This window comes from Oikopleura dioica, chromosome XSR (assembly GCF_907165135.1).
Source record: "Oikopleura dioica chromosome XSR, OKI2018_I68_1.0, whole genome shotgun sequence".
Classification (NCBI taxonomy): Eukaryota; Metazoa; Chordata; class Appendicularia; order Copelata; family Oikopleuridae; genus Oikopleura; species Oikopleura dioica.
Window position 1 is genome coordinate 1,679,886 of NC_137294.1, and position 24,105 is coordinate 1,703,990.

General features: G+C 42.5%; 8 protein-coding genes, 1 long non-coding RNA gene and 1 other non-coding gene across 10 annotated transcripts; 7 read left to right on the forward strand and 3 right to left on the reverse strand.

Annotated features, from left to right (window-relative positions):
• The first annotated feature begins 334 nt into the window (after window positions 1-334).
• On the forward strand, window positions 335-790 carry LOC145710062 (uncharacterized). The gene is made up of 3 exons (XR_014134998.1): window positions 335-505; window positions 552-588; window positions 698-790. It is a non-coding gene; the product is annotated as an uncharacterized LOC145710062 (long non-coding RNA).
• Window positions 791-795: 5 nt separating this feature from the next.
• LOC145707377 (uncharacterized) lies at window positions 796-2,350 on the forward strand. The gene is made up of 5 exons (XM_081784896.1): window positions 796-802; window positions 834-932; window positions 1,022-1,131; window positions 1,715-1,891; window positions 1,937-2,350. The coding sequence occupies exons 1-5, from the start codon at window positions 796-798 to the stop codon at window positions 2,309-2,311; spliced, it is 768 nt and encodes a 255-aa protein (XP_081641022.1). The 3' UTR covers window positions 2,312-2,350.
• Window positions 2,351-2,552: 202 nt separating this feature from the next.
• Window positions 2,553-4,524, forward strand: LOC145707721 (uncharacterized). Its single transcript, XM_081785286.1, has 8 exons — window positions 2,553-2,680; window positions 2,900-2,973; window positions 3,018-3,111; window positions 3,374-3,521; window positions 3,591-3,741; window positions 3,789-4,062; window positions 4,110-4,190; window positions 4,297-4,524. Exons 1-8 carry the CDS (start codon window positions 2,641-2,643, stop codon window positions 4,467-4,469), a joined length of 1,035 nt encoding a protein of 344 aa, XP_081641412.1. The 5' UTR covers window positions 2,553-2,640; the 3' UTR covers window positions 4,470-4,524.
• An 806-nt stretch (window positions 4,525-5,330) lies between these two features.
• Window positions 5,331-7,597, forward strand: LOC145706592 (L-threonine 3-dehydrogenase, mitochondrial-like). The gene is made up of 6 exons (XM_081784012.1): window positions 5,331-5,653; window positions 5,822-6,087; window positions 6,194-6,258; window positions 6,302-6,444; window positions 6,731-6,927; window positions 7,376-7,597. Exons 1-6 carry the CDS (start codon window positions 5,405-5,407, stop codon window positions 7,482-7,484), a joined length of 1,029 nt encoding a protein of 342 aa, XP_081640138.1. The 5' UTR covers window positions 5,331-5,404; the 3' UTR covers window positions 7,485-7,597.
• Window positions 7,598-9,772: 2,175 nt separating this feature from the next.
• On the forward strand, window positions 9,773-10,898 carry LOC145707517 (uncharacterized). The gene is made up of 4 exons (XM_081785055.1): window positions 9,773-9,940; window positions 9,980-10,215; window positions 10,265-10,540; window positions 10,583-10,898. The coding sequence occupies exons 1-4, from the start codon at window positions 9,852-9,854 to the stop codon at window positions 10,834-10,836; spliced, it is 855 nt and encodes a 284-aa protein (XP_081641181.1). The 5' UTR covers window positions 9,773-9,851; the 3' UTR covers window positions 10,837-10,898.
• Window positions 10,899-13,231: 2,333 nt separating this feature from the next.
• On the forward strand, window positions 13,232-15,326 carry LOC145707379 (uncharacterized). The gene is made up of 5 exons (XM_081784899.1): window positions 13,232-13,611; window positions 14,427-14,602; window positions 14,655-14,740; window positions 14,852-15,119; window positions 15,162-15,326. Exons 1-5 carry the CDS (start codon window positions 13,232-13,234, stop codon window positions 15,299-15,301), a joined length of 1,050 nt encoding a protein of 349 aa, XP_081641025.1. The 3' UTR covers window positions 15,302-15,326.
• Window positions 15,327-15,356: 30 nt separating this feature from the next.
• On the reverse strand, window positions 15,357-18,122 carry LOC145707382 (uncharacterized). Its single transcript, XM_081784902.1, has 8 exons — window positions 17,804-18,122; window positions 17,341-17,730; window positions 16,687-17,284; window positions 16,172-16,543; window positions 16,021-16,074; window positions 15,761-15,970; window positions 15,614-15,716; window positions 15,357-15,569 (listed from the first exon to the last, which is right to left on the reverse strand). Exons 1-8 carry the CDS (start codon window positions 17,980-17,982, stop codon window positions 15,394-15,396), a joined length of 2,082 nt encoding a protein of 693 aa, XP_081641028.1. The 5' UTR covers window positions 17,983-18,122; the 3' UTR covers window positions 15,357-15,393.
• Window positions 18,123-18,335: 213 nt separating this feature from the next.
• TRNAM-CAU (transfer RNA methionine (anticodon CAU)) lies at window positions 18,336-18,407 on the reverse strand. Its single transcript has one exon. It is a non-coding gene; the product is annotated as a tRNA-Met (tRNA).
• A 264-nt stretch (window positions 18,408-18,671) lies between these two features.
• Window positions 18,672-22,412, forward strand: LOC145708286 (uncharacterized). Its single transcript, XM_081785942.1, has 13 exons — window positions 18,672-19,000; window positions 19,118-19,177; window positions 19,226-19,553; window positions 19,597-20,573; window positions 20,619-20,904; window positions 20,981-21,183; window positions 21,244-21,311; window positions 21,385-21,499; window positions 21,545-21,659; window positions 21,703-21,827; window positions 21,871-22,012; window positions 22,060-22,241; window positions 22,285-22,412. Exons 1-13 carry the CDS (start codon window positions 18,904-18,906, stop codon window positions 22,347-22,349), a joined length of 2,763 nt encoding a protein of 920 aa, XP_081642068.1. The 5' UTR covers window positions 18,672-18,903; the 3' UTR covers window positions 22,350-22,412.
• A 125-nt stretch (window positions 22,413-22,537) lies between these two features.
• LOC145708537 (uncharacterized) lies at window positions 22,538-23,386 on the reverse strand. Its single transcript, XM_081786220.1, has 2 exons — window positions 23,119-23,386; window positions 22,538-23,048 (listed from the first exon to the last, which is right to left on the reverse strand). Exons 1-2 carry the CDS (start codon window positions 23,336-23,338, stop codon window positions 22,747-22,749), a joined length of 522 nt encoding a protein of 173 aa, XP_081642346.1. The 5' UTR covers window positions 23,339-23,386; the 3' UTR covers window positions 22,538-22,746.
• Between the last annotated feature and the right edge of the window lie 719 nt (window positions 23,387-24,105).

Genomic DNA, 24,105 nt, shown 5'->3' on the forward strand with positions numbered 1-24,105 from the left:
ACTCTTCAAATTTCTAACCCCCGCCTTCTAGCTCGATCAACAGGGGCCAAATGGTGCTCGAAGTGCCGCAGACTGCAGTGATAACGCCAAACTGGATTTATCACAACGCCATTTCCGTAATCTACAAATCAAAATTTCAATAATCAATAAGTGGTATTCAATTAGTGCGTTTCGAATATTGTCGTGCTCGAAAACGACTTCAAAATTGACGCCTTTGATTTGGTCATTCTCTGGTTGATCCACGAGAAACAGAAGGGCATGCAGTCCTCAGTCAGGGACTATATCACTGTAAGTTGCTTTAATCAGTCCATTCATTCACCAATTCAAGTCGATGCCGAGCCAGTGCACGCTTCCACACCATTATCGGCCCCGCCATATGAAACTCTTTCCGAAGCAGTTTCGTCAGAAAGTCGATACTCAAAAGAGCGACCTACTGGCACGCTACGAGTACTTGGACAAATGCTATCGACGGCACGGGCGTGGAATCGCCTTTGCTGAATTTCAGGTAGCAGCAGTTTCAGTTGCACAGCTATAAACTAACTCGCGCTAAGTGGGCAGCAACTATGGTGTTAACGAGATCAATTCAAGGTCACGGTCTCGAACTTTCAAGTGAACTGACAAAGCACGAAAATGTCAAGTAGAAAACCTTTCCTTACCCAGTACCTAAGCTAAAATGATTCTAGACCTTGAAAGCAAGCAAAGGGTCTCAAGTTGTGCTGTGAGTTGATTGACGCACCTTGGTTTAAAAGCGCAGAATCTGCGTCGGAAATTGGCCTCTGCCCTTTCTTCGGTAAGATGAGCGGTACTCTTCCTTGATTTCAAAATTGATTTAGATCTCTTGAACCACTCATCTGAGAATAACTGCGAGTGGGATTTCAACCCTGTTACTGGCTCCGTCTGGGTGGAAGCCATTGGAGACATAAAAAACTCAGGCAAGAAAAATCTGGAAATGAAAAATTTTCATCCCAAGAGCACAGTTATCAAAGCCCTACTGAGTCGGAGTGAGACTTTATTCGTTCAGATCAATTGCTCATCGATTACGACCAAGGATGCGACGACTACATGTTAATCAATTACGGATTCTGTTTGCCACCTGGGGAAAACCCAAAGACCGCCCTTGAGCTTTCTTGGGTAAGTTGTAACCGTATTCCCCAGAGTTGCAAATTTTGATTAATGTTTCTGAGCTGAGCTGAGCTGACCTGAGTAAAAATTTCTCTGAGCTGAGCAGGCCTATTTCGGAGGTTACTGAGCTGAGCTGAGCTGAGCTGGCCTTTTTCAGAGGTCATTGAGCGGAGCTGAGCTGAGCAGACATTTTGTTTAAGAGAGTTGAGCTGAGCTGAGCTGAGCGGACCCTAATTAGAGCTGAACTGAGCGGATTGAGCTGAGCTGAGCTGTTTTTTACTGTTTTTTCGTAGTAAAATTGTATTCAAATCATTGAGCTGAGCTGAGCTAAATGATAGTTGTCTGAGCTGAGCAGAACAGATCATGTTCGAAAATAATTGAGCTGAGCTGAGCTGAGCTGAGTGAAAATTGTCTGAGCTGAGCTGAGCAGATCAGATCATTTGGCAAAATCACTGAGCTGAGCTGAGCTGAGCGACTGCTCAGCTCACTCAGCCAGCTCAGCTCACTCAGCTCAGCAAATTTGTAACTCTGGTATTCCCTTTTTAAGAGGAATAATAACACATCCTCTGCGGCGTTTCCAACGAAAATTTAGTCAGAAATCAGAGCTGTGATCGAAGCAAACGTGACCAGCGATATCCGTCAAGTGCAACAAATCTTCAACAGGACTAAAATCGACACAGAAAACGCAGAAGAGCGACTTGTCTTTAAAATCTTCCACGATCGAATTCCATTCAAGTTTTCCTACATTTTCGAGGAGATTTTCAATTCGGTCAGTTCTTGATATTATTCAATGAGTATTCAACTGTTCTCCAAGGCTTCATTTGAGGAAAAGGGAATTTTATTCCACAAGCGTCTTTCCGACGAGCGTCTAGCAGACGAAGACTTCCAGGCGCTTTATTTGGAGCATCTCCAGCGCGTCATCCTGCTCAAGTGCTTGGAATCGCGCTGCGCCGAGCTCGACGAGCTCAACCAAGCTTTCGACCATGCGAAGTTGACGATGGACGCGACACGGCTTTACCAAGTCGGACAGATTTTGAAAAATCACAGCGCCATCGCCTTCAAATGGCGAAACGAACTGACCGCCGAGACCGACCGCTTGAAAATCGAGCTTGAAGTGTTTCAACTGGCCAAAAATCTGGATAACTGCGAGATCGACAATTCAGAAATCGAAAACGAAATTACCGCCTGATTTCAAATTTTTCATTTCTTACACTTTTCATACTTTCAAGGTTCAATACATTCATATAAAAATAATCTTCTCTTGCCAACTTCGTTGATTTCATCTAAAAAAGTGTCCAAAAGAGTGGGAAGTCAATCCAAAGAAGAATTTAATAGGGTTGAGCTACGAGTAGGACGGAAGCCATAAAGCCAACCGACGCGGGTATTTTTCTCGCCAAGGGTCGCTCAGGGCCGATATTTCGCTTTTCGCTTTTCCTTTCGCCAACTATCGAGCTTCGAAATCAGCGGAAAGACATAACGAATTTTCAAAAATAATGAAAAAGTGAAAAGAGAAAGTGAATGGCGCACGCTTATCAGAGAACATTTAAAAAAGTTCTAGGTGAAGGGCTCAAAGTCGAAGAAAAATAGCAAGACTGTAAACTACTGGTCGAGTAGTAAAAGGTTGTTCTTTGTAACTTATGGATCAATTCCTTATACGTCTAATTTTTCGGCTATAACGTGGCTAAATCGACAATTACATCCTTAAAGTAATCTTCAAAGCAAAAATGAGGATCTAAAAGTTTTCTTGCGGTTTCTTGTTCTTTGAGCCAAAGTAAAGGACCGCATACGCTCAACGCTGATGAATTGCGAGTGGCGGCGGTCCGCTTCAGAGATCGCTACTACAACATTAAGGTGAGTGAAAATTCACTGAACGGTAAGAAACACAACATTCCAAGAGAGAGCATGTTGGCTTCGGCGAATACGAGCGCCGCGACAATCTCAAAAGCAGCTTCTACATCAAGACATTCGATGACATTTTTCCGAGGCTACAGGAATTGGATACTCACATATTTTCACTCCTAAAGGCCTTTTATATAAGAGGGAGGGTCAGTACTGAAAATGTCACGAATGTCACGAGTGTCACGAAAGTCACGAATGTCACGATTTTGCTGAAAATGTCACGAAAAAGAAACATGTTTTCGTGAAATTCGTGACATTCGTGACACTCGTTACACTCGTGACAATCGTGACATTTTCAGCACTGTCGAGATGGAGACTCTTAATATTTCTGTTGACTTCTGAATCCGTGAAAAGCGCTTCCGGCGAGTGAACTACTTTCCACATCAGATGAAATACCGAAAAAACATCGCCGACGCGTTAACAGCGCAAATCTGCTGCGGCGATAACAGTTTGGAACACATCTGGAAGAGCAAGAAGAAGAAAATGCGCCTCAAAACAATGCCAAGTTTTACAAGATTAAATCGAGAACGTAGTTAATTCTCAAGCAACAGCTGTAAATCTTGGGAAAAGACGCACGCGATCGCGGGTTTTCACGATGGACGCAAGGTCGGCCTTCTGAAAAACGAGACGGAATCGACGTTCAACTTCGGCCGACACTCAGGAGCTGCCTTCAGACCTACGCCTTTTAATCAGCTCCTGTTTCTGGCTTTCAGCAAAAACGTAGCTCTCGTTCAAAGCCTAACAATAACAATAAACACTTGATTCAGGAGTTCGAAAGCATGGACTTTATCAACGCTGTAGCGCGGGACCAGATCAAGACGAATCTGCTCCCATCTCCGTCCTCGTTTCTTTTGGCAGGACACGTATCCCTGCAGCAGCAAAACTTGGAAAAGCTCGTCGGTCCGGCAGGCTTCCTCTTTTCGCAGGGAAACAACACACTTTATGCAGACTGCGGCTCCGACTACGAATACTTTATCCTCCGCGGCGGCAAAGTCGTCGGCGAATCCAACAAGCAAAAAGCACATTACAAGATGGAAAAAGGTTCCGTTTTTTCAATCAAACCCATTTGGCATATTTTGTTATTCTAGGAGACGTAGTGGTTGTTGCCTGCGAAAATTGCAAAAACTTCTTGAATCACGATGAGCTAAATACACTCACAGTTCGAATCCAAGGAATGTTATTTTTCAGTTCTAAGAAGAAGAGGGAGATCTTGTAGCGGTCTTATAAGCCCCTATTTTTTCTCGCTAGAATTTTCAAAACTAAGAATAACCCGAAAAGGTCCAACTTCCGTGGCACAGTTCTGTTCAGCGGCGGTTTCCGAGGCAGCAGTCTGCATCGTCTCCTACGTCAAGCAAAAAGTGTACGCCACAGGCCAGCAGAAGCGCGAAATCAACTTCATCTGCGTCGTCGCCGTCGTGACAGACTCCGACGCTGTTTACCAACTCTGAACTCCACCAAGCTCATCGACTTTCTTTCTAATAAACATTCAATTTCGACATTCAATACATGAAAAAGTGTTGGATCATGGAGACGCGGTAGAATTTTCTCTCATCGCGGGAAATTAGTTTTGCGGCGTGAGAAAATCCCCTTCCAAGAGCACATTCCTCAGAGCAACCGGCTGGTTACGTCTATTTGCATTGACAATCGAGCGTATCGAAGCATGCTACGCAACAGATCGCTCTGTTGCTTCCCAGCCCCTCCTATTTTCTCTCCAGTCATGCATACCCAGCAAAAAAACACGGATCCCAAATAGGCGTCGCCCGGTTCATCTTAGTTTTACACTCCCTTTTTGGCTTCACGATTGAGTAACTTTGGAAACTGGGACCAATGATTGTCGATTATGTCATTTATTATAAATTAATTAAATTTATAAAAGTATCTATTAATTAAATTAATTTGAATAATTAATTTGTCGATTCATGTCTTATAATCGAACGTAGAAAATGATATATTCAGAAGCAAAAAGAGTTATTTTTCAGGAGAAACTCATATTTGAGTTCTGAAATTTTTTTTCCTGAAACAAACGTTTACCGACTTCTTATCATGCGCATAGCTGAAATAAAGATAATACACTGAACTGTATTTTCTTTGTATTTTTCAAGGTAACCAAGTTTCGGAAGCAGAAGGAACCAGTCGGTGATTTAAGGGCTTATGCGTCATGCATGATCAGCAGAATACTCGAGAAAGGGGCGTCAACCGGTTCAAGCAGCCTTGTTGACAGCGCTTTAGGCCACTTTTGGCGGTAAAGTGGCTAGGGATTGGGTCTCAAGACTGGCGTGTTCTATCGGGCCATTCTCTCTCGGATCTTAGTCGACCTCGGACGTTTCTACTAGGCAGCCCCTCCTCTCCTTATTTATAGAGAAAGTAGCTTGTAAATTGGGAGATGCGCCTGACCCAGCGAGTTGCCGCCTTCGCCAAGGCTCCCAAGGTCCTTATCACTGGTGGCGGCGGTCAGCTCGGCCCTGGTCTCGCCAGGCTGCTTAGAGAGCAATATGGACACGAAAATGTGGTCCTCAGCGATGTCCGCAAACCCAACAATCCAGAGGCTTACAACGGTCCCTGGAAGTACGCCGATGTCACCGACTACAAAGGTCTTGAGAAGATCATCGTCGAACAGGACATTGACTGGGTCGTAAGTAAAAATTAGAAATGTACTGTAAATTTTCTAAAGGGCTCCTAAATCGAAATAATGCAAATTTTTCTTGAAGGAAAATTAAATAAAGGACAACCTTATTTCAATGACCCTTCAAAAGAGAAAAAAAATCACTCGATTTGAAACCTTATTTTAAAAATATTTAAGTTCAACTTCGCGGCTTTGCTCTCTGCTGTGTCGGAGGCGATGCCCGAGCTGGCCTACAACGTCAACGTGGGTGGCTGCAAAAACGTCCTCGACTTGGCGAAAGTGCACAATTTGCGCGTGTTCATTCCATCGACGATTGGGGCGTACGGGCCTACTTCCAAGTTGACGCATCCGGACGGCGTGCCAGACATTGACATTCAGCGCTGCACCTCGCTCTACGGCGTCCACAAGGTTTTCGTGGAGAACTTGGGCGAGAACTATTTGCGGTAAGGCATTGGCGAGAGGCTGATATTACGCGGTCGCTGTATCTCGCTAAGTGATAAGCTTTTTTCGAGCATTTTTGAGAATGTTTTAAAAAACGGGCGTTTTCAGCAAGTTCGGCGTGGACTTCCGCTGCCTGCGCTATCCGGGCATCATCTCCGCCGACACTGAGCCAGGTGCGTAGCAAATAAACCACTTGGTTAATTCCGCTGTTGATAGGCGGGGGCACCACCGACTACGCTGTCGACATTTACAAGAAGGCCGTCAAGGGCGAGAACTACACCTGCTACTTGAAGCCGGACTCGACGTTGCCGATGATGCACGTCGACGACTGTCTCAGAGCAACAAAAGAGTTCATGGAGGTAATTACGCGCATCCGGATCAGTTTCGAAAAAAGAGAATCATCTCTTGACGAATCACCCAATTCATCAGAGAAATTTTGAATTGCGAATATACTTTATATCAAATTTCGAAAAGAAAGATATCATTACTTTTCCCTTAAAAAGATCAGCATTTGTCTTCAATAACTCTTAAAAATTAGGGTTCTGCCAGCTAAAATCCTTAATTTCTTAATTTGAGGTTCAAAAGAGAGCTCGGGTGGCGAAAATAAGTGCGGGCAACAATTAGCGATTCTAAGTCTTCTTTCAGTCGTCAGCGGAGCTTCTCAACGTGGCTCGCCCGGGCAACCGATGCTACAACATCAGCGCGATGAGTTTCAACCCGGCGCTGGTGCACGACTCGATCAAGACCTTCTTCCCGCAGTTCGAGGTTGATTACAAGATCGATCCGGTGAGACAGGCGATTGCCGACTCTTGGCCACGCCGCTTCGACGACAGAAACGCTAGGTCAGTTTAACTTACAGATTATCGTTTGGACGAGAAAGTGTCTCCCCGCGGAACTTCGAAAGGGGATTTTCAACGGCAGTAGGAATTAGACACAGCTAAAGAAAAGCTCTTATCAAAGAGGAAATACTGATTTCCAGAAATCTTTTCTTTTTTTCTAGGTCTAAGAAGAATTGGAAATTTTTGAATTTTTTTTTTCAGAGCTGAGCTAGCTGAGCTGAGGTCGAAATCGAGCTGAGCTGAGCTGAGCTGTTTTTTTTTTCAAAAAAATTGATCTGAGCTGACCCTCACTTCAAAATTGCTGAGCTGAGCTGAGCTGTAGCTCAGCTAGCTCACAAAATTTGCAACTCTGGGTCTTAGAATAGACATTAGTTCTTCATAAATTGTGAAAATGAGTAAGAACCGTGTCGCTCTAAAAGGACTGTCATGTAAGTTGATTGTTATTGTTCAGAGAAGTGTGGGGCTGGGATCACGAATACGACCTGGCAAAGTTGACTGAATACATGATCCAGAATCTGGGCGGATCGACTGCTGCTGAAAGCAAAAAGGCTTCACTGTGAGGGTCAAATGCTTAGTTTGACCTTCTGTCTTTTGAATGTGCGACTGATTGCAAAATTCAACTCTCGAGTTACATTGCTTTGAACGTTATTATGAAAAAATAAACAGCGTCTGATTGATACTTTCTCGTCCAGATCGATTTCCGCGAAGCAGGACGGGCCCCTTAGTTCAAGTGGCAGCGGAACCACCACCACTCAAAGTTATGTTTCTTCAATCGCCAGGCAAAGATAGACGCCCATTCTGAGAAAAAAAAAATATTCAAAATTTAAGAAACGGGCTTATATTATTCGTAAGTGTCACTTCCTGTCACTCGCTGAATGCGAAAAACTCAATTTCATCGCTTCGAAGAACTGTTTTTTTCTGAACGTGCTAAGAAAGAAAAAGTTTTCTCTGTCGACAGTTACTGTATATTTTGACGGGCAGAAATTAAGGAGGCCGCCATTTTACGCTCATTTACCAGAACTCGAACGTAATTGGGGCTAGGGTTAGTGCAAATGGAGCAAATAAGGAAGCAATAATTCACAGAAAAGCGTCAGAAAAAGAAGGTCCAATCCAAGTAAATCACAGATGAAGGCGCGCATGAAGAGTGTGGCAAAGCTTTCCATGGTCACTTTCCAGTATGATACATTTTCCACGCCATTTTTCGCTGCTGAAATCGAAATTCTGTAGAGAACGAAGACAATGATGAAGAAGAGCTTTCGTTGAACTGGTGGACGACGAATATCGGTGTTGATTTTCAGCCATTCCTGATGAGATGGATCTTTATTTAGCTCGTCTATTCTTCTTAAAATTTCATCGGCGATCTCTATTGCCTCTCTTTCTTGCCAGCCCTGGTCAAAGTCATGTTCGCACTCCTCGATTCTAGGTGCCGCTTTTTCGAGGTCTTCATCCTTCTTCTTGAAGTTGTCTTTCTCCAAGCTGAACATGTTTTGAATTCTTGGTTTTTTTACGTTTGTTTCCAAAATGGTACGTATTTATATCCCCAATGGCGCTAGACTAGCAGCAGTTTAGCAGCTGGATATCAGTATTTTTCAAGATTGATTGGCCTTTTTCACGAAATTCAAATTCGTACGATTTGATTTTGCGTTTATTCGTGAGATTTCGGTATTTTTATGAAAATTTCGGAATGATTTTTTCAATTATTTACTGAGCCCAGGGCCTAACTCAAACGATTTGAAACCTAATAATCAAAAATATTTATTTAAAAAAAAAATTATGCTTGGTAATTGTTGGATATGCTTTTTTTTCAAGGAGAAATTCAATAAGTTTTTTTTTTGCAAATGTTGAACTTTTTTCTTTTTCTTTTTGAGAAAGCAAAATTCAAGTCGGTTGAGTAAGCGGGTTATTCGATAGATAGCGAGGGCTAGTGAATTCATTGAGGGGCGGGTTTTTAACAAGTGCGAGCACCTTTCCCGAAAGAATAATAAACGCGGCAAAGTGAACGCGCAAGAAGTTCTTTTTCTCTCAGTTTCAGATTGGAGATATGGAACTGGCGCGTGTCTTTAGAACGATTTGACAAATGTTCGCGAGTTGTAAGGGGCCCAGTCGCCGATTGTCCAGCAAGCCGTGGTGATAACGCCGGCCAAAGCGAATTAGCTTCCTGCGAATTAACGCTGCCCAAATCCAAATTAAGCAAAACCAAAATTATCGTTTTTATTTTTTCGCCCTAATCGCTGAAGACAAGGGCAGCTTAAAATTTGTTCCTTTCTTGAAGAAATTCCCAAAAGTAATTTTTTTTATTCAAATTTATTTTTTACTCGCTCAGATTGAAAATATTCAAATTTTTAGTAAAAGAAATTTTTTTCAAAAATTGCTTATTTTCTCGGATGAAAAGATCCGCGGGAACGAGTCGGAAAGATCCTAAATTTCAACGTCGATCATTCAAATGAGCTGTCCTGAGCAGCTCGTTAGAACGAAATTAAAGTCGATCGCAGAAGAAAGCTTCTAAAGCCGCTATTGAGTTGAAAGAAACGGAGTTGTTAAAATTTGTAGATGGAGCGGATTTTTAACTCTGGTAGCTTTTATTGACAAAATAGGCCTATCAAGACCGCAGCGACATTATAACTGTTTGCTACTAGAAAACATGCGCTAAGCAGATTTTTCCTTTTGATCGCAAGTTCCTCTGATCGCTTGAAACATGAGGATCACGTGTTCTTTACCCTAGCCCGCCGTTGGTAACGATATTTGGCTTTGGCGGGCTGAGGTCAAAAATAACCGATTTGTTGTCGATTTTGGCCATTGCGCGATCTTATAAGAAATTTTGATTCAAATCGGAGATTGAAAATTTTTCGTTACCCGCCATTTCAGAGCGCCAGATTCCGCATTTCGAGAAAAAGCTCGCTTTTTGAGACGTTTTTCTTCAAGAGATCATGAGTAGCAAGGCCGCGAAACAGCTTCATCCTCCCGCCGAAAAAGTCACTTCTTGGGGACTTTATGGAAAATGCGCCGCCTGCCTTAGGTTTGTGGTGAATCAGAATGAATTTAAACTAAAATTTAGTCCCGTTCAATCAACAACGGTCGTAGCGAGTGGGAAACGAGTCTGCCGACAGTGCCAAGCTGGCCAATTTACTTCTGATCCAGCAGATTTAATTTTTACAGAGTCGGATGCGACATTCGAATGTCCTGCTTCCAAAACTTGTGGCGCGAAAGATCTTTCTCGCCGCCAGTTTTGGATTGGAAGCTGCTGCAAAAATGGTGCGAAGGAAACTTCGATGCTCCTCGTCCATGATGATGGTGAGTTAAATTTATTTATGAGGATATAGCTTTGTGAATTATAATTAAGAACGAACGAAGTGCGAGTCGCTCTCGATTGTCACCAAGATCTTCAACGAGGCACGAGAGGACGAAGTCACTGCTGAATGCGACGCTAAAATGGCTGGAGAAGAACTCATTCAAGCTCAAAAAGTTCTCCAAAAGGCACAAGCTGCGTGCGATAACGCGAAGCAAAAAGTCAGTAAAGCGAACGAGAGCCTTCTCAACAAGAAAACATGGCGAAAGAAAGCTCAAAAACGAGTTCTTGTTTTTGCGTCGTTTTTGTCGTTGGAGGATAGTGATCCAGGTCAGACTCATAAATGAAAATTAGGGAAACAACTTATTATAGAAACGGAGCCTGAAACATCGGTTTTTGAGGAAACTTCAGAAGAGGAACCTGTTGTTTCCCGCGACGAACCAAAAAGTACTCTAGACTACTGCAAGCTCTGCTACGAGGATTACGACAAGAAAGAGCATTTGTTACATAAATGCGTCTATGAGCCATGTAGTCACTTTGGCTGTATGGGTTGCTTCTCTAAAACCAAGGGCTCGTGTCCATTCTGCAAAAAATCAGGACATTTTATTTCTCTTTATGAACGTTAAATTTTTCTGCCTTCCTAGTTCAATTAAGTTTATCTTTTAAAAATAAAAACATCAAACTTTCAGATTCAAGAAGAATCTTTTAATATTTTCCTTTGCATTTAAAATTAGCAGGAAGTGTAATTCTTTCCTGGAAAGAAAGTGTGCCCTTTTAGGAGAACAAAGAGCTGCTGCGGTGGAAAGTGTGATTAGATTTGTTTTCTGGCTCTCAAGTGATTATGTAAGTTGAGTGAACACGGGCGCGAGGGCGCTCCAGGGACCGCGCTCCACCACCACCAGGAGCGAAACGCTAAATCGTTAATTTTGCTCTTCATTTTCTCGATCTTCTTAAAAATTGCCACATTTTTTTAATAAATCTTTTTATTGAAAAGCAAAACAGAGAAAAGCAAAGATCAGAGAGTGCTGAAATCAACGAAGAGAACAAAAAGAAAAATGGTATTTTTTTATTTCACGCAAATTTTTTTCGAGGATTTTTTCGAGTTTGACGACGATTGTTTCATAAAGCAAACTAGATTATTATTTTCGCGTAAGGGAAGCCACAAATGTTTAATAACAGAAAACCTGCCAAGTTTAGATGCAAGCGTCGTCCTCAACCGAGGGCTACATTTAATCCTCAGCTGCGGCAACTTAACAATAATTAAAGAAGCAACACCCGATTTTTCAAAAATAACTCGCGGAAAATGTCTATTTCGGAGGTTTTTTTTTTCAAGTGTCAATTAAAAATACCTTCATTTGTGATAAAATTTGAATACAAAGCTGTGGTCTCCGCGGTATCCTCTTCTAGAAAGTGATCAACTCACGGTCGGGGTTACTTCCTAGGCTCAAGGACGCGTAAGGACCGTTGATCCAATAATATTATTGAGTTAGGCTCTAGTCCAATTGCTAAGCCACTCCAATTTGCTGTAACAGGAAAGCGCGTATTAAATAAGTACGGCTTGAGCGCAAGTAGCGAACAATGAAAAAGTTGGAAAACGCTTGTCACAAGTGTTTTTGCCGAAAATAGAAAGGCATCGTGAAAACAACTCTCGTGTACATACTCACATTCCTCAAATATGCTTCTAATAAGCTCCTTATCTACAAATGATTTACTGAATTCGAGTTGTCCTTATTATTGGAATTGGCATTAAATTTACATTGAGCCCGTTTTTTACTTTGTACTTTTTGATTCTTTTTTTTTTTTGGAAAAAAATTGATTATTTTCTCGTAAAAGGAGCGCGCCTAAGCATGTTATTTCGTCGCTTGAAAATTGCGCCCAAGACATCGTCAGCTTCACGTAACTCCTCAAGGCTCTCTCCTCTTCGCAAAGATCTTTGTTTTTATCCCAAAAATACATCACCGAAAACACGCGTTCTTTGTGGCAATTCAAATTTAGGTGCGGTCAAGTTTGCTCCTTTCTCTAGTCGCCGCGGAGAAATTACCTTGCCAGCAAAAAGCGCCAAGCAAAAGTTACCAATCTCTACTTGTACTAACAAGCTTGCTGAAAATTAATTTCGCGTCTTATTATTTATTGTTTGTTAACTTGTTGGAAGAAACAGAAACTCTGATGGAAAGCGTCACTGGATCGAAGAACTTCCTCGTAAACTAAAGGTAGGCTGACGGAAAGCTTGTTTTAGTTAGGGTTAGGGTTAGACCTTATATATGAGTCATATATGATATGCCTTTATCATATTATATGATACATACATATCATAAATGATACTATATATACTCATATATTATATGTATGTATCATATAATATGATAAAATCATATCATATATGAGTCATATAATATGACTCATATATAAGGTCTAACCCTAACCCTAACTCTAACTAATATATGATTAGTTAGCCTAATTATATATGATTTATACATATATATACATCATATAATATGATATATATTGATATATTGATATATATTATATAAAATATGAATCATATTATATGATATATAATATCTTAAATGAGAGCTCTAGTAGCAAGGTGCTATATTATTTGTCATCCTAAAAATCATTGACAACTCCATTCTAGTAAATTTCTTCGTGCAAAGAAGAACAAATCAAGAGTGTTTCTAAAATGTTTTACTAGTCTAGTAGAACGTTGAGAGTAAATCTCTGTCGGAAGCACAGAACGTCATCTCGTTAAATCGTTTCTTTCCGTTCTTCTTTTTTGTACGCAAAGAGTGCTAATGGGATCAATTTCAGCTCTCGTCGAGTTCGCGGTCGGCAGGGGTGGCGGATTCTTGCTGCGACGGAAGACCGTACAGGACTGGATCAGACAAAATCAAACACAACGCTCACAGGTCAAGAAAGTATTAATAAACGGGCACGAGTTTACGAAACGAGGCATTAGCACGTTGCTCTTTTTGGAAAGAGGCGGGCTACTTCCAAGATTGGCAGCGCTTTAAGCTCTGAAAAATGATCCGAAAAAGCTCCTCTCGAAGTCAGTGTTGTTTCAAGCGAATAATTCCGAACACGAAGACGTGCTGTTTTACCGGGGAAGTGGTCGATCGCGGGTTAGCCTGTCCATGCGCGCCTTCCGGCGAGTGGGTACGCGTCGAGAGGGATAGATTGGCGACGCTCACTTCGGCCATGGAGCAGCTCGGAAAGAAAGTCGGTGCGGCAGCGGAAGAAAACTTCAATCAGCTCAAGAAAACGGAAGAAACAATAAAACGAGCCGATTCATTCGCCACAGAGTTGGGAAAAGAGCTCTGCGACTTACTCAGATTAAGCATTCAAGATCCAGAATGCAGAAATATTGAGACGTCGATTTTGGAGGACAGATTCGAAAGGAAACGGTTTTTTTTTCTCGAAATATTCTTTATTTAATATTTTACAATTAGAATTATGCATCGTTTTTTTTTTGCCAACAAGATCGCCGGTTTCCATTTTATTCCAAGAGGCAGGGATAGGTGGTACGACGGGTGGAGATAGAACGAGAGCCGGGTTCAGTAACAAACGTATTTTCTAAAAGGAACTCGCTTTGAATATCGTTGATGTGCTCATCTTCCGGCAAATAGTCCCCATTGATGATTTTTCTGAACGCAGAGCTTTCCCTCCCTTATTTTCCTTTGAAAATACCTAAGGCAGTTGAGAAGCATTCCAATGATAAAAGTAAAGAGTAGAGCGACGCAAGCTGCCATTACATTCAGCCAGGGAACGATCAGTTCTTTTTCGAAACGATTTTAGATCAAGGTTGAGAAATGAAAGGTTGAAGTTTACGATTACCTGCAGCGAGCTTGCGATTTTTCGCAATGAGAGCGTGATCATAATATGCTGGCACAAAGAAGTGACCGCGAATTGTGGCTAAATGATTTCAAAAATCAAATCTCCGGGGCAGAAAAGTAAAAAGCTTACCGGAACGCAAAAACTCGTCCAAAGGAAGTTCCCCATTCATTCTTTCTTTTTCGTCCCTTTGTGTCTCTGTCTCTAGTTTCGATTTTAAAAGGTCTACTCTCTAAGGTTCCAGTACGACTCAGTAAGCCACATATTTATCGGTTGTATTATAAGCGATTAAGCGATAAATGTAAAATCGCGAAAATCTGTGCGAAAAGGGGCGCTGGATCGGAAAACGAGTACGGCGCTAATGATGCATAAGTAACGAGTCCATCAGTTTGATCGACAATCGAGTTACAGTAAGAGAAAACCGAGACAGGCCCCAACGACGCGTGCGACCCCGCCGAGGAGTCACAATCCACGAGGAAGTGGTGCTTTCCCGCGACTATGGCAGCAGCGAATACGGGAATGAATACGAGTACGAGGAAGAATACGAAGAGTACGGCAACGCCGGTAATGAGCAAACTGATAACGAAAGCGCGCTTAACTTGTTTAACTTTTGAAGAAAGACTTAACGACTTCGTGGAGTACGATGCCGAGCCGGAAGAAAACTACGTCCCGCAGCAAGAACAGATTTACTCACTTGTACAGGCAAATGCTCGAAAACTATATTGAGCATTACATATTTCTACCACTGCGTCTTCGGTGAAAAATGTAGCTAGACTTGCTCATTCGTTAATTACAAAGTCGAGCCTTTACTAGAAAAGAGCATCTCTTCGCGGCGAGATTACAGGCGGCTCGGCGGCGCTTCTCCGGAGCAAGTATCTAGCAGAGCAATTCAAGCACGTAAGTTCTATTCTAAGCTCCCTAGAGAGCCCCTTGCGCGAGAGTGAGTACATCGTCGAGGCGCTAGAAAAAACGGAAAAGAGTGGTGAGTGCTCGACCGCGCCCTGGCTCTCGAACACCTCCCAGTACCTAGAGCAGTTCAAGGACTTGCAGCTGCAAGTTGATCAACTGTATCAAGAAGCAGGTAAGAAGGAAATTTATTGCGCGGCGCTGAATTTGAAATTAGGCGCCCGAGTCCTTGCCGGTCAATCTAAGTGGATAGCCGACAAATACTCGGAACTGGCTTATTGGCACGAGAGGCACGATCGCGCGAATCAAAATTATGATAATTATATCGATGAAGAGTACGAGTACTACCAAAGCTGATTTCAACCCTCTTTCTACTTCAAAATAAAACAACATCTACCTCTGTTCATTTGCCATTTGTTCGTTAGCTTTATTCTGCAAATCAAATTAAATTAGTAAAGTCGGATGAAGTCGGATTCCCTCGCTGGCTTATTGCAAGTCGGGCAGCATTGTCGACGCGAGAAAGAGGCTTTGATGCACGTATTTCCAAACTTGTGGCCGCACTTGAGAGCGATTTGGAAGTGGTCCTGTTCGTTGAACGGGTCGAAACAAATGGCGCAATTGTTTTCTAAAATTTTCAAATGCCTCTGTCAAAAAAGCATTGATCGTTACCTTCTTCAAGTTGCTCCAGTCGTTCCATTTTTTCTTTGTGCTCTTTTGCTTGTTGGGCTCTTTTCTGTTTTTCCTGATTCAGAAGTTCCTCCATACTCTTGCGCTAGAAAAAAAAATCATAGAAATATTCGTTAAAAAATGCCTTACTCTGACAGATTGTTGAGCCAGTTGTGCCTTTTGATTTTCATTTAGCTCCCTGTAATCGTTTACGTTCGACTCTGCCTGAAGTTTCTCCATCAACAACTTTTCTTTTTCATCGAGTTCATTTCGAATGTTCTTGTGCAAGTCTTCTTCGGCCTGCGCCAGCCGGCGAATTTCTGTTTCTTGAACCTCGATTTTCGTGTTCGCTTGTTGCAGCTGCAAATTCAAGTTATCAAAAAGACTAAAGCTGAATTGCGAGAAATGACCTGTATTTTGAGGCTATCGCAATCGCCCTGCTTCCACTTCAAGTCTTCGTTGAGCTTTTTTTAGGTTCAGACTTTTGTTTTAGGATTCTTATTTGAAAAGGAACTTCATGAAAATCGGTCGATAATTGTAAGAAAGCGAGTCCGACCGAACCTTGCTGCATTGTTCATTGGCCAAGCGTTGTGCATCCGCTGCAGAGCGAAGGAAATAAAGCACTTGACGGTTGGCGTTTGTTCTCGCTTTTTTCCACTGGGCATTTTCATTCTCCAGTTCCTCGATTCGCCGCTCACATTTCTTCCTCTGCGCAGTTTGTTCGTTTTTTTCTGATTCAATATTTTTGACGTATTTTTCCATGTCGTTGTGGTAACTGTCCACCTCTGCATCTTTTTTTCGGATTAAATTTTTAAGCTCAGCTACAGTGCCAAGACTTTCTTCCGATGTTCTTTTCAATGCTTCGTATTCTTCTTGTAATCCGTCAATTTGAGCTTCCAATTCACTTTTCTCTTCAGTTATTGTTTTGAGATTCTTGACAGTGCTATAATATCATCTATCAGAGACCTTTCACAAGCTTTTAAGCTGGAAAATGTCTAGTAGACATCGACATTTCGGGGGTTAGGGCTTCGGGGAGGGACACTGTATATATTTGTTCAAGAATTTAGGTAAATTACTAATTTAGCACATTCCTTTTGAAATTCTCTTCTCTCTTCTTGTCTTCTTCTCGTCAAGACGGAGTTTTTATTTTTGGATTCTTGAAGTTCAGCAGAAGCTTGTTCGAATTGCTGGAAAACTTGATCGTAGCTTTCGCGAAGCTGCTCGTAATTCTGGCTTATCTCTTCATTCTCTTCACCTAATTCGGTATTTCGTTTTATCAGACGCTTTATTTCTTCCTTCAAAGAGTTCAATTCGTCAACTTGGGAGCCTTGTTGAAGAGCGAATTCAGTTCTCGTCGTTTCTAGCTCTTCCCGCAAATCTTGAATTATTTCTTCATAATTAAAAAATTCCTCATTTGGAACTTGAAGATTCGAAGCTTCTCCTCCATGATTTCGTTCTTCTTCTCTTTGATCTCTGATCGGCGTCTCGGGGCGGTCTTCTAGAGCTGGGCTCTCTTCTCTCGAATGGTTACGCTCGTCATCCGCATCGTCTTCAGAAAAATCGCTTTCAACGGTGGCTCTTTGGGGCGGACTCGGTGCTGCTATTTCAAGATTCTCAATTAGAGCAGGCTCGGCTTTCGGCTCTGGATCCGAGTACTGGAAAGGATGATTCGTTCTAAAGGGTGAATTACGGCAAACCACTTTGAGTAAAGCCACAAATAACTTTCTTACCTTGGAGGCACGGCATCAGTTGGTGACTTTTCGAATTTTCTTTGTGATTCTCCAAGGTCGGTCCTTTTTGGCGGCTGCGGCATTCGAAGCCGTCCACGGCCCCGTCCTCGAAGGCTTTGAAGAGATCCACTGCTCACTAGTGAGTCGTTTAACCCCCGCGGAGTGTAAGGCGGAGAGTCCGGCAAAGGAGGTTGCTCTGGAGCAACGACTGGCTCTTCCTCTAACGGCATTTCCGATTGCTTTCGAAGATAACGATTGGCGGCAGTTGAGCTTTCTTCGTCGTCGCCGCTGACTTCTGTTTCCGAAGCGTCTGCTATAATCGAAACATCTTTTGAGGAGGAAGAAGCAAGTGAAGAAATCGTCGGAGATTTTTTGCCAGCTTCCGATTTACTGAACAGATTTTCGAGATTCTTAGTTTTCAATCCTCAAAGATGGTCAAATCAACAACTGCCCTAGAACTTACTTGATATCTTCAATATCGTCAAGGCCTATTTCTTCGAAGCTCGTCGACAAGTCCGTCCGAGTTGAAGTCATTCTCTCTCTTTGAGAAGCAAAAGGAGACAGGCTCGGGTAGAGCTGATTTGAACCGCCAGGTTGATTTGTCGATCCATTAACAAAATCGTAATCTTCACTTTCTCCCATTTTACGTTAGTTCTCTTTGACGAGGTCGTTTTTAAAAATCCAGCGGCGGTTTTTGCGAAAAGGGAAAACTCGCCCGCGCAGACGAGTTTCTCTTTCTGACTCAGCTCGATAACAAATTTACATTTCACGTTTTTCTTGTTTGAAGAATGAAACCATCGCTTAACGATATTTAATAAACTTAGTCATCTCTGTTTGCACAGGCATTACTGAAATAAATAGGGTGAAAATTTCAAGAATTTTTGAAACAAAAATTATTAAAAAATATTCTTTAAAAATCACTTACAGAGCCAAAATGGGCTTTCAAAACGACTCCTCCTTGATTTCATCCCCGCAAAAAAGAAAAGATGGATATATAGCAGAGGGAGGTTTCGATCCTCCGACCTCTGGGTTATGGGCCCAGCACGCTTCCGCTGCGCCACTCTGCTGAAAGCAAGCACCTCGATTTGCCGTTATCAATGAACACCGATGGAGGGCGATCCGTTATCATCGAGGATTTTTCTTTCGAAGTATCGGCTTCAGTTGGGGATATTCTCTTTCGACAGGAAATAGGGAAGGCAATGCTAAAAACGATGAATATGCTTATCGGCATAAGGAATTTCCTATCACCCCAGCACCGCTGATTAATCAACGAGAAGCGCATCTCGGGTGAATAAGTCATCATTTTTACCGACCTATCTTATTCGATTCTAAGATTTTTTCGCGCCAAAAGAAATTGTGCGCACCGTTCGAGGCCATCCAAATGTCTGAAAATAGAGGAAAATTGTGAACAATCTGAATCATTCGATTCCATTTTTCTTTTTTTTTCGTTTCTTGACTGCGCCTCCGATTCGATTCCGCTTTCAATCACGAGACCATAATTGAACTGCCAACTTCCAGTCCCGAACCAAGCGAGAAATTTTGTACCGCCAGAACGAAGAAAAGATGAACTCTCATCTTCAGAAGCTCTCAGAGAATCTAAATATGCTTGAATCGATGATGGAGGAAGTTTGGTCCTCTACGGAGTCTTTCGATTTCACAGGTGAGAAAATCGCATTCAGTGAAGCTTTTTTTATGTTTATTTTTTTTTGCTCTCCATTGATGTGTCGAGAAATGTCGGATAATTTAACCAGTGGCGAATTAATGAGGATAATTTTAGAGACCGGTCAAGTGGAACAGCTGATGTTCCTCCCTCACGACGTTGTCAGTTTCGTCGACGGTAATTGATTAAAAATGAAAAACGACTTGATTGTATTTTGGATTTCAGAAGACGGAACAATCATTCGCGGTGTGGTCAAGAACACAGACTATTTGGGCGATGACCTTGGCCTCAGCTTCAAGGAGAAGATTGCGAAGCTCAAACATAAATATGTCGATAACAACGCTGAGACTTTCACAGTATCCACCTTTCCGTCGAAAAAGGTCGTCCATAAACAAGGCGAAGAGCTTAAGCTGCTCCATCGACCATTCATTTTGGGCGACGTTGTCAGACGAGACAAGAGTGATGAGATCGGAACAGTTGTTGCGATCGAGTTTGAAAGTGACGTCAGAGTCCCAGGTACAAACTTGGAATTGGAGAAGATCTCTTCAAAAAGGTTTGAAGTTAATAATGAATATCAATTCTTATTATTTGTTCAGACTTTTTTCCTGTGCTCCGACCTTTCCTGGGCAGAAGGTGGCTCTCAACGGCTGGATCGGCGAAATAACAAAGTACAAGAGTAAAACAGGAAGCATGGCGGAAACCGGTTCATTTTCTTCGAGCGACGAGGTCGAAGTCAACTGGGTCGCCTGCGGAAAGAATGAGCCGTCCCCAAAACCGAACAGCAAAGTTGACTCTTCTGAACTATCGCAGCTGCAAGCGCCTTGGAACCAGGAGAATATTGCCTACAAGAATTCTGGCACTACCTCCAAGATTTGGGGTGTTAGACTCGGGGACCGCTTTAGAATCAAGCTTGCAGAAGAAGAAGCACAGCGTCTCAACATCCTGATGAAAAGTCAAGAAGTCAACCCTTCGAAAGTCGTTGACCTTGCGAAACCCAATTATTCGAAGGATGCAAAGAAGATTTCCTCGGATGATTTTCTGGAAAAGCTGGCAAAGATCGCCAACGATGACGAGAACCAAAACTGGGTATGCCTCCGCTTTCCCAACTTCACGGTGATAACTTACAAAGGCAATTCGTCGACTTGGTACAACGACTTGGATCCAGAAGATCCCGACCCAAAAAAGATCAGCAGCTTGTTCGAGGCTATTTTCAAGAATGAAAAGGTAGACAAGGAGGGGATGAAGGAGAAAGTAAACCGAGCTTACGAAGAAATCGAAAAGCTACTTGGGGAAAAACTTTCACTTGACAGCATGAATATCCAATTTAATGAATTCACATGGCCAATGCCGGAAGGGAAGACGAGAAAGAATTACGAATTCGACCTGGGATATCAATCAGGCGTGGAAAACTCAGCCAATTTTGAATTCAAAGATGAGAAGTGGATTGCCGTCGAGATCACTTCTTGCACGTCGACTTGTAAGGTGGTATGGCAATCGGGTGAAATCGAAGACTGCAATTCTACTGAACTCTCGAAATACCCCTCTCTTATAATTTCGCAGAAGTTCCTTCCAGGCAAGTTTTATTAAAGCGAAGTACTTATTGATGGTTGAATAATAGGCAATTATGTTGCTCGTAAAAAACAGGAAAATCTCGCCGAATGGGGTAGCATCTTTTCCGTCGATTTCACTAAGAAGCAAATGGTTGTCCAATGGTACATCGACGAAACAACTAAAGAACGAGAAACAGTCTCTTTCAACGACACGAATGCTCATCCAGATCTCAAATTTCCCCTCGGAAGCCTCGTTGTAAACAAGAGTCAATCACAGATCAACTGTCCGGGCGTCGGAATGGTAAAAGGCTACCTACCTTGCGGAAAACTCGAGATAATGTGGGCCGATAGGACCTGAGTTATAATTCTAACAGATCTCAAGAACAATAAGTAAGACAGCTGAGCAAAAAATTATAACTCTGAGCAGAACAGAGTCTCCCGTTTTTCCAACTCAACTCATCCCCGAAAGTCTGCTCTTCCCAAAAGAAGACTTTTCATGGTCCATGCCATGGACCATGGGAAGTGGAGCAGGCTATGGAATGTCCGAAGAAGACGGATCAAAAACAACCGAGGAGAAGATTTCCGAGATTACAGAGCCTGTTATTGATGAGGTGCCTATTGCCGATCTTGGCCAAGGAACGGGCTCATCAGCAACTGCTATTTTGAAAAAAAAATAGCTCGTTAGTCCGTCAAAAGTTCATTTTCTTGAAGATCCCAGTCCAAGTCACGCTTTCTTCAATTCCAAAAATGATCACTCAAAGGCTAGGTTCATATAATTTCCACCCTTCATTTGATGTATCGTTATGAAGGAAAAAAGAATAACCGAACAAAAAGTCATTTTTAAAGATTTACAACTCTGAAATCAGCAGACTTCAAACGTCGATCCCTAAAGGTGTTCACTTGTGGGCATATGAAAGTCGCCTCGATTTACTTTCATTCGCCATCGAAGGTATCCGAAATTCCATTTCAATTCTTCGAGAGCATTTTTGTTAAGGGCCAGCAGGGACTCCTTACGAACACTGCCTCTTCTGCTTCGACGTTTGCCTTCCAGATGGATACCCGCTCACCTCCCCGCCGAAAGTCCGCTACAGATCAACGCTAAATACAAGGTTTTCCTCTTTCTCTTTATTAGAAGCTCACGCATTTTTTCAGAATCAATCCAAATCTATACGCCGACGGTAAGGTCTGCCTATCCCTCCTTGGAACTTGGGCGGGTAATGGGTGCGAGAAGTGGAAATACAATTCGAATCTTTTGCAATTGCTAGTCTCGCTTCAAGGTAAACGAATCAGAGGCATTTGCGAATTATCATTCCTACTAAGGGCTCACACTGAATGCCGAGCCGTATTTCAACGAGCCTGTCCACGAGCTTACAAAAAATAAAATATCTGGCGAAAAAGGCTCAAAGATATACAATCAGGGTATCACGAAAACACTCTGCGATCACGTGATCACGACAATCAGGTAAAGAACATCCACAACTACAGTATTTCTAACAACGTCCGTCGCAGAAATCCAGGACAGCCATTCGAAGAGCTCGTGAAGGAGTTCTACTTTGGATCGAAGCCGTCCGAGAAAAAAGGAGTCATTGACAAGTTCATCGAAAAGATGGAAAAGCTGACTACAGAAAACCCAGGCGATTTAGCTTATCCACTCTTGCCCATCTCAGACGACTCAAAATCTTTTCTGTCAGGTCAGAAGCTCATTCTATATTTTATTCTATAACCATTTACTAGCAAAAGTCAAAACGCTGAAGAAAATCAAGTCCGAAAATGATGAGAATGTCACATCTTCTGCCTAGAAGTTCATCACTGTACATTATTTTTCGGCTGCCTCTTCGCTCTCCTCCTTGCTATCAAAAAAACTGGCTGCAAATGACCTTGGCTACTTGAGTCTGCGTTGATTTATGAATGTTGATATGTATAAATTTTGGCGCCTGTACAATTTTCGATGCAACAGCGATGACATAGTATCAGTTGGCCGCTTTTTCATAAATATTTTATTTGAATGAAAGAAAGAAAGAATATTAGAAGATTTAATTTTATTATTCTAAAAAGAGCGAGGTAATGGTTCTGTCAAAGAATATCAAGGCGTTTTTGGCAAGAGGGGTCACGTGACCAGGGTCGACTTTGTTGACCGTATTTGTCTTTTGCTGATTTGGTCAAAGTTGTTTGAATGAAACGTTGTTGTGCGGGCTGCTACTCCGCGACGAGAGCCGTTCCGCGGAAGGAAACACTCTTCTCTGGTCGATGGCGTCTTCCAGCCGCAGTTCTGAGAGAGGAGTTCCCAGGTCGCCGCAAGGGAGTGTTCTCGCCCTTTTGAGCACCACTCGGCCGCGCGGGCGGTGCCACCAGTTGCGTCGAGTCAGACTCTGACTCGGCAGTGCCCGAATTCTTGCCGCTGCCGAAGGAGTTTGTCCGGCTCATTCGGTCAGCCTGCGCAAAGTTAGAATATCCAACGCGGGTGTTCAACGGCACCAGCGATGGCTCCGGTCCTTGTTCTGAAGAAAACAATTATTAGCAACTTCTCAGTGATATTTTCCAGAATTGAATTTTGAAGAATTGCCTTACCGAGAAAAACACTATCGGCGTAGTTGTTGTTGGTGGTGTCGAGGGGTTGAGAGTTGTTGGCGGCGGGTAACGAGTAAGTGGCGCGGTGGGGAATGTTGGCACTTGTATTATCGATTTCTACAGAGTTGCTCTGGGCGTGCTCTTCCTGCGACACTCGGATAAAGTAGCGAGAGTGGAAGATCACCAAGCGTCCGCATAGATACACATTGTAGAGGCTCATCAGCGCAAGGAAACCCTTAGTCTGGATCAGCGCGTGCTCAGTTTATCTACTTCTTCTTTCTTAATTGAATCGAGAAGATATGCCACGCGAACCCGATTTGGCATACGATAATGCTTATTTATCCCCTTTTCTCGTGGTAGAAATTGAAAACAGAAAAGTTCTCTTTGTTGATATCAAGACGCGATTTCTGATCCTCATTCCTGACAAGCGCATTCAATAAATAAACAGCTGCGCAGTATTGAAATTTCATTCGTCAAGAGCTCTATCCCCAGATATTCCAGCGTCGTATCTGACATTCCTCCCTTTGTTTGGCTGTTTTCAGCTCTGTTCGAGTAGAGTATTGACAGATAAGCACCAAAACTCGACGAGCCAGTGCAAATTAACGACTAAAATATGGTTTAAAAAAGGGATGACAAAGTGCTTTCTTACGAGTAAGCAGGAGGTGCCGTATGCCCATTTGGAATTGACGCAAGCGCCCTTCCTGGGTTTTTCAAAGTACTCATTTTTATAACAAGTCTTCCTAAACCGTGGAGTTGATCTAACCCGAACCTGACCAGATTCTGAGTGGGCAGAGATCGCGAATAGCGACGCTATCACTGCAAAACATGAACAAATCATCCCATGTCCGAATGGACCGTAGGTGTCTTCTGAAAAAATGGTTCAAAAAGGGTTAAACTCATAATCAAGACTATTTATATAAAGAAGATTGAATCTGATTTTGAATTTTTAATTCTCGTTTTAAATTTTCCGAGAATATGATTTAGGTC

Bases quoted from the DNA above. Each gene is read 5' to 3' on its own strand.
- LOC145706592 (XM_081784012.1), top strand. From the start codon at position 5,405: ATGCGCCTGACCCAGCGAGTTGCCGCCTTCGCCAAGGCTCCCAAGGTC. The intron at 6,445-6,730 runs GTAATTACGCGC...GTCTTCTTTCAG, and splicing joins CAACAAAAGAGTTCATGGAG to TCGTCAGCGGAGCTTCTCAA. The intron at 6,928-7,375 runs GTCAGTTTAACT...GTTATTGTTCAG, and splicing joins TTCGACGACAGAAACGCTAG to AGAAGTGTGGGGCTGGGATC.
- LOC145707377 (XM_081784896.1), top strand. The intron at 933-1,021 runs GCAAGAAAAATC...TTATTCGTTCAG, and splicing joins TGGAGACATAAAAAACTCAG to ATCAATTGCTCATCGATTAC. The intron at 1,892-1,936 runs GTCAGTTCTTGA...CTGTTCTCCAAG, and splicing joins TCGAGGAGATTTTCAATTCG to GCTTCATTTGAGGAAAAGGG.
- LOC145708537 (XM_081786220.1), bottom strand. From the start codon at position 23,338: ATGAGCCTCTACAATGTGTATCTATGCGGACGCTTGGTGATCTTCCAC. The intron at 23,049-23,118 runs GTAAGGCAATTC...TGTTTTCTTCAG, and splicing joins CGCCGATAGTGTTTTTCTCG to AACAAGGACCGGAGCCATCG.
- LOC145707379 (XM_081784899.1), top strand. From the start codon at position 13,232: ATGATCCGAAAAAGCTCCTCTCGAAGTCAGTGTTGTTTCAAGCGAATA. The intron at 14,741-14,851 runs GCAAATGCTCGA...AGCCTTTACTAG, and splicing joins AGATTTACTCACTTGTACAG to AAAAGAGCATCTCTTCGCGG. The intron at 15,120-15,161 runs GTAAGAAGGAAA...ATTTGAAATTAG, and splicing joins TCAACTGTATCAAGAAGCAG to GCGCCCGAGTCCTTGCCGGT.
- LOC145707517 (XM_081785055.1), top strand. From the start codon at position 9,852: ATGAGTAGCAAGGCCGCGAAACAGCTTCATCCTCCCGCCGAAAAAGTC. The intron at 9,941-9,979 runs GTTTGTGGTGAA...ACTAAAATTTAG, and splicing joins AAATGCGCCGCCTGCCTTAG to TCCCGTTCAATCAACAACGG. The intron at 10,541-10,582 runs GTCAGACTCATA...AACTTATTATAG, and splicing joins GTTGGAGGATAGTGATCCAG to AAACGGAGCCTGAAACATCG.
- LOC145707721 (XM_081785286.1), top strand. From the start codon at position 2,641: ATGGCGCACGCTTATCAGAGAACATTTAAAAAAGTTCTAG. The intron at 2,681-2,899 runs GTGAAGGGCTCA...GCCAAAGTAAAG, and splicing joins AACATTTAAAAAAGTTCTAG to GACCGCATACGCTCAACGCT. The intron at 3,742-3,788 runs GTAGCTCTCGTT...CACTTGATTCAG, and splicing joins TTCTGGCTTTCAGCAAAAAC to GAGTTCGAAAGCATGGACTT.
- LOC145708286 (XM_081785942.1), top strand. From the start codon at position 18,904: ATGAACTCTCATCTTCAGAAGCTCTCAGAGAATCTAAATATGCTTGAA. The intron at 21,660-21,702 runs GTTTTCCTCTTT...GCATTTTTTCAG, and splicing joins AGATCAACGCTAAATACAAG to AATCAATCCAAATCTATACG. The intron at 22,242-22,284 runs GTCAGAAGCTCA...ACCATTTACTAG, and splicing joins CTCAAAATCTTTTCTGTCAG to CAAAAGTCAAAACGCTGAAG.
- LOC145707382 (XM_081784902.1), bottom strand. From the start codon at position 17,982: ATGGGAGAAAGTGAAGATTACGATTTTGTTAATGGATCGACAAATCAA. The intron at 16,075-16,171 runs GTTCGGTCGGAC...ACCTAAAAAAAG, and splicing joins CCAATGAACAATGCAGCAAG to CTCAACGAAGACTTGAAGTG. The intron at 15,570-15,613 runs GTAACGATCAAT...TGAAAATTTTAG, and splicing joins ACTGGAGCAACTTGAAGAAG to AAAACAATTGCGCCATTTGT.